At 42.2% G+C, this 6,000-nt stretch overlaps 1 protein-coding gene across 2 annotated transcripts in view; it reads right to left on the bottom strand.

Moving 5' to 3' along the window:
- UCHL3 (ubiquitin C-terminal hydrolase L3) overlaps window positions 1-5,413 on the bottom strand; it is a 54,497-nt gene extending 49,084 nt beyond the window's left edge. Inside the window, exons 1-2 of one of the 2 annotated variants that reach the window (XM_079778644.1) lie at window positions 5,301-5,413; window positions 5,174-5,185 (exon numbers count right to left, since the gene is read on the bottom strand). In XM_079778644.1, the coding sequence (XP_079634770.1) occupies window positions 5,174-5,185; window positions 5,301-5,342 (54 nt within the window). In that variant the 5' untranslated portion in view covers window positions 5,343-5,413. Of the gene's footprint in view, window positions 1-3,126; window positions 3,344-5,173; window positions 5,186-5,300 lie in introns of those variants that run through there. The other variant, XM_079778640.1, reaches the window with a different exon arrangement.
- Between the last annotated feature and the right edge of the window lie 587 nt (window positions 5,414-6,000).

The raw sequence follows: 6,000 nt of genomic DNA on the forward strand, positions 1-6,000 counted from the left end.
TTTGTGAGAGAATGACAGTCAATTAGAATATTTCCTCTTTATTAGATAGGATGATAGAAAATATATTACCTCTTCAATAAAATCACCATTAGGAATATTTTTAGGAATTTCCATACCAAAAATTATTGGTTCTAAAACACAATAACATTTAACCCTTTGCACTCGCTTGCTTTTTTCTCGATTCCTTTATTCTAATGCTAACCGTGTCGAGTCACACTTGACATCCGAGTGCAAAAGGTTAAAATATACATAGTGTGGCTGTGTTGTACTCAAATCACAAAACATAAATCAGGATGAAAATCTAGTGTGCTCATAAGAAGAAATGTTATGATTGCCTCTATCACAGACTGGAGTTGTTGTTTTTTAAGTTATAATTCTTATGCTTAATTACCTAAAAATCTGCTGCAAGCTGCTATTACCCCTTTAAATGTATGTGTACATAAAAGATGCTTAAATTTTTAAAATAAATTTTATAATACTTCATTCTAGGTAAGGTAAGTCCTACCTGTAGCATGATAAAATATTCTTAGAAGGAATTGACAGCATATTAACCAACAAAAGAAATCATTGCTTAACATACCTAGAGACACATGGTTACTAGTTAATGTTTAATAGTTAATAATGATCTGTTGATCATTCTTATACAAAGTAGGCATCATTAGAGCAAAACCAATATTTGCTCAAACCAAAAGTACAATAATAACACATGCAACTTCCAAATGGTAACACTGTGAAATCAAGGTAAGTGAAAGGTTTTCTATTCCATTAATTGAGAAAATTAGAAAAGGTATAGATGGATACTGTTGTTGGGGTTTACCTGTGGCTTAATTCTAGTAATTCTAAGTCAGTTAATTAAATATCTATTCATTATCTATCCTCAGTTTTATCACTAATACAAAGAGAATAAAGAAACAACCACAAAAATTGTGGCTAAAATTAATCACTGACTAGATACTTGCACATTCTCTCACTAAAAGTGCATCACTTCTTTTATAAATTATTTTAAAACAAACTGAACCACAACAAAGCATGCCAGAAATAGAATACAATCATATACAAATGACATCTCTTCTGTTTATGACACCTCCGAATGGCCTCCTTGTCACCATCTAACCTGTGATGCTTTCTCTGATTTTCTTCATCACAGTACCCTGTTAATTTCTATCATTGCACCTATATTATTGCTAATTATTTACTTACTTTTCTGTCTCTTCCCATTGGACTGAAAAGCAGAAAACTATGAATGTTTTAATCACCATAGTATAACCACCTCCTGCTCAGGTACCTGGTATTAAAAAAGATGCCGCCACCTGGCTGGTGTGGCAAGGGATTGAGGGCGGAGCCATGAACCCTGAGGTCAGGGTTCCATTCCCAGTCAGGGCACATGCTCAATCCCCAGTAAGGGGCGTGCAGGGGGCAGTCGATCAATGATTTTCTCTTATCTTTGATGTTTCTCTCTCCCTCTTCCTTCCTCTTTCTGAAATAATTTTTTTTAAAAAGATGCTCCCAAAATATTATTTAATTAATGTGAACAAGTACATGTTTTTTTATAGTTTACAAGATTACCTAGGAACAAAGTCCAATAATAGCTGAATCACAGAATATGTTTCCAGTAAAACAAGCTTACATCTTATTAAAAGAAATAATATAATTTAAAAATAGTCTGTTAATATAGGTAATTACATTGATTGACCTGAATGGTGAACCAGCTTTATAATAAACTGTTTGGGTCAGAATATATTATCCTTTTATATACTGTTGAATTCTCTTTGCTAATATTTTGTTGAGAATTTTTACATCTATGTTCATGGGGGATATTGGCTTTCAGTTTTTGTTATTATGGTTTGTCTGGTAATGCTGGTCATAAAATGAGTTGAAAAATGTCCCTCCTCTTCTATGTTTATGTAGAACTAGAGGCCCAGTGCATGATTGAATCATGCACGTGTAGGGTCCCCTACACGCTTTCGCTTTTCGCGGTGGAGCTGGGTGCCTGTCCGCTGGTGCACCAGGCCTTTCAGAAGCCTCCGGCTCGGCGGAGGCTTCTGAAAGGCCTGGTGCCGGAGCAGACAGGCACCCAGCTCCCCCACTTTTGATGGTCCGCGGCCGCTGAGGGGGGCTACCCTGCTGTTGAGAGACGCAGGGGGAGGGACTCCCGCCCCCTGCGCCTCTCAACGGCCGCTGAGGGGGGCTGCCGCGGACACCTGGCTACCCTGCCGTTGAGAGGCGCAGCTGGGTGTCCGCGGCAGCCCCCCTCAGCGGCCGTGATCTGGCCGTTGAGAGGCGCAGGGGGCGGGACTCCCACCCCCTGCGCCTCTCAACAGCAGGGTAGCCCCCCTCAGTGGCAGCGGATCCGTGCCTCTCAATGGCCGGATAGGCCACCCCGAGTCCCGCCCCCCAGCCTCCCGCCACCCAATCGTGGGTGTAGCGGAGTGATGGTAATTTACATCTTACTCTATTATTAGATAGGATTGGTATTATTTCTTCCTTAAATGATCCTATCAAGAGACGCAGAAAAGTCATTTGAGAACATTCAACATTGATACATGAATAAAAACTCTCAGCAAACTAAGAAGGGAATTTTCTTAGCTTGATAAAAAGCATCTACCAAAACCCTACAACTAACATCTTTTATGATGAAAGATCAAATGTTTTCCCCCTAACATCTGAAACAAGGCAAGGATGTTCTATCTCCAACCTTCCATGTTGTACTGAAGGTCCTAACCAGTGCAAAAAGATATAAAAAGCACACAGACTGAAAAATTAGAAATAAAACAGTCTATTCATTGAGAATATGATTGTCTATATAGAAAATCACACAGCATCTAAAAAACAAACTATTAGAATAAGTGACTTTAGCAAGGCAGTAGGACACAAAATCAATATATAAAAACCAGTATCTTAAGCTCTGTTGCCAAGATGGCACTCAACCCAACAGAATAGTATCTCAGACATGTCGAAAAAGATGTTTTGATCCCTAAAATAATGATAAAAGGCCCAAGAGAGATGTTCTGAACAAGTTCAAGATTTACCATATGTGCAAGCAATCTGAAATCCTTAAGCAGTAAAATGCTGGAAAGAAAATTCTGCATTGAAAGAATGTCCAATGGCTTACTACAATGATCCTACCTTTTATGAAGAATGCAACATGGAATGCCTGAAGGAAAAAGAAGAATTCAGAAAAACTGGAATTGCTATCAAGACTACAGAAGCTTCCAATAAACACATAGGCAAATATTCAAATGATACTCAGTAACTCTATTCATGGAAATCACAATTACCTAAAATAATGGACACAAGGAAGTATATTTGCTTTATCCTTAATTTTGGAAATATTAATTTTATCTGAAATAAAGTTTCTTCATTAAAAAAAAACAGTACTTCTACATAAAGTAATGGACGATTAGAAATTAAAACTTTAAAACAGTATAATTTACAATAGCACCAAAAAATCACTAAACACTTGGGTACTAATCTGACAAAATATGTGCAATAGCTACATGCTGAAACTACAAACACTGTTGAAACAAATTAAATAGTGGGGGGGGGTCAATGGTAAAATATGTACACATATAATATCTTAATGAAAAATAAATAAATAAAAATAACCAAGAAAAAAAAAAAAAGAAACAAGTTAAATAAATGATGAGATATACCATCTTCATGAATTGCAAGACTCAGTATTGTTAAGATGCTAATTTCCCCCAAAATGTAGTTATAGATTTGGGCACACATTCACCATCAAAATCACAATAGGACTTTTGTGGAAATTGTCCAGCTGATTGTAAAACTTACATAGAAACGCAAAGTAACTAAAATATCATAAAGTTTTGAAAAATAAGACTTACTATAAAACTACAGTAGTCAAAACAGTTTGGTATTGGTGAAAGAACAACCACATAAATCAGTGGAACCCTACACTCTCCAGATACATGGTAAACTGATTTTTCACAAAAGGTGTACAACTAGTTTTGGATTAAGTCTAAGAGAAATATGCTTCTTTCCTATGGCATTAAGTCAGAAGTTGCAAATACTGACTTCTGCCTAAGGATTATTCTCAGCTTATAACGTGGTCAAAATGTGTTAGGGAGCAAAAAAATGAACAGCAAATTTCAAAGGGGGTAATAAAAAAGGAAATTAACATAGATAGGAAACGCCACCATTAGAATAATATAAAAGATAGATGCTGGGTTTTAAGCTTTTTCTAGATTATTAAAGAGATCAGTTGGGGAAATAATAGTCATTTCCAACGCATATAATAAACCTGAGGAAGACAACGGGTTTGCTGCCAACGTTCAAATATGTCTACCTACTTCCATTACATAAGGCATTTTCTGCAAGCGTTGAAAACCAAAAGCCAAGTAGGTGCGTGACAAACGTTATTCTTTGGTGATGAGAATGAAGATGATGGGAGGAAATTTTATATGTAAAAAAAATAAACTAAGACGGCAATACGAAGTCAACTACCTGTTGAGAATGTCAGGCAAAACAGACCCGAGAAAATCTCAAGTTTACACCTGGCAGCACTTATTCTCCTTTCAATGGAGTGGCTGGGGGGTGTTCCCTCTTCCTCCTCAAACTTGACCCTCCAAACCCAGGCGAACTTTAGAGGTTGTTCTGTGGCAAAGAAGCGTGTGGGAACGACTGTACTGAGCTTTCTGCGGTGTAAAAGGAACGGAATTCCAGTTTTTAAGACGCTGGAAGAGAAAAGGGGCGTGGCGGGGAAGAGGCGTGACTGGATGGGTCAAGAGATGATTGGGAGATGACTTCACGGTGCAGGGGGTGGATGAAATTACAAGGACCGGGTGGGCGAGTTTACAAAGCTTGGAGGCAGGTAGTGCAGGCAAATGAGTCACCCAGAAGGTACTGGGGTGGGAAAAGGATGGAATCGCCCCCAGCAGGAAAGGAGGAAAAACGAAGAGAGAAACGAGGAGTAGGAATACAGGGTGAATGAACACCGCTCCCGCCCCGAGGGGCAGGAAACTTGGCGGCGGGGGAATGGGACCCCAGGAGGAGCCGAGCCAGCTGGGGGGTATATCCAGGAGCTAGGTGGGAGGGAGACTGGCCGTAACAGGGGCACACCCGCCAGAGGGACCCTCCGGGGGGCGGGGGTGCGCGGAGGTGTAGACGGCCAGGGAGGGCTCCGGGGTCCCGAGCGACGAGACTCCTCACTCACCTGGTTGGTGACCTGGAAACGAAACAGAGAACACGCTTGAGAGACCAACTGCCCCTGACCCGCGGCGGCAGCCCGGCTCCCCTCGCCCCCGCCTGCCTCCCCAGGCCGAAATCAGAGCCGCGCTCACCTCGGGGTTGGCCTCCAGCGGCAGCCAGCGGTGTCGCTCCATGGCAGCTCCGCCCGGCCACTCGCCAGCTCTGACAGCCTTCGCGGTCGCAGCTGCGGCCGCTTCCGCCCCGCTTGCCGTGACCTGGGACCGTCCAACCCTCCGCCCTCCGGGGGGGGTTGCTTAAGGACGAAGAAGAGCTTGACAACACTCTAGCCCCTTCCTCGCTCCCTGCAAAGCTGCACGGAAAGTCTTATATTTTAAGTTAAGGGACAATCGGAGAGGAAAATAATAAGAGCCGCCTCCCTACTGCAAAAGGAAAACGTATCTGCATCTACTAGAGCTCGCCCCCCCTCACGCTTGGACTCTTCCTATCGGAGCCAAGCTCTCTCGTGCTACGCATGCGCCTTGCGTCTGTCTAGGACCGCGTGGTGGCGAGCGCCCCACCCATCCCTGCAGCGTCAGCCGGCGGCGCTAGGGGGCGCACCACTAAACCCTAGTCTAAGGGGTAGAGACAGGGCAGCTGCCCTTATGAAAGCCCTAAGGCCTGAGGACGCCAGGGAGGCATGCCCCAGGAGTTCCTTTGTCAAGGTGCAGAAGTGATGTGCTGACCTTGTTTGCTACTGCAGAGTGGGGGGCATGTTTGACAAAAAAAGGTCAAGTACAGAAGCCTTTATGAATCAGACTATGCACTAAATATTGGTTACACAAAGCTGAGCTC

This window comes from Cnephaeus nilssonii (assembly GCF_951640355.1).
Source record: "Cnephaeus nilssonii genome assembly, chromosome: 8".
Taxonomy (NCBI): domain Eukaryota; kingdom Metazoa; phylum Chordata; class Mammalia; order Chiroptera; family Vespertilionidae; genus Cnephaeus; species Cnephaeus nilssonii.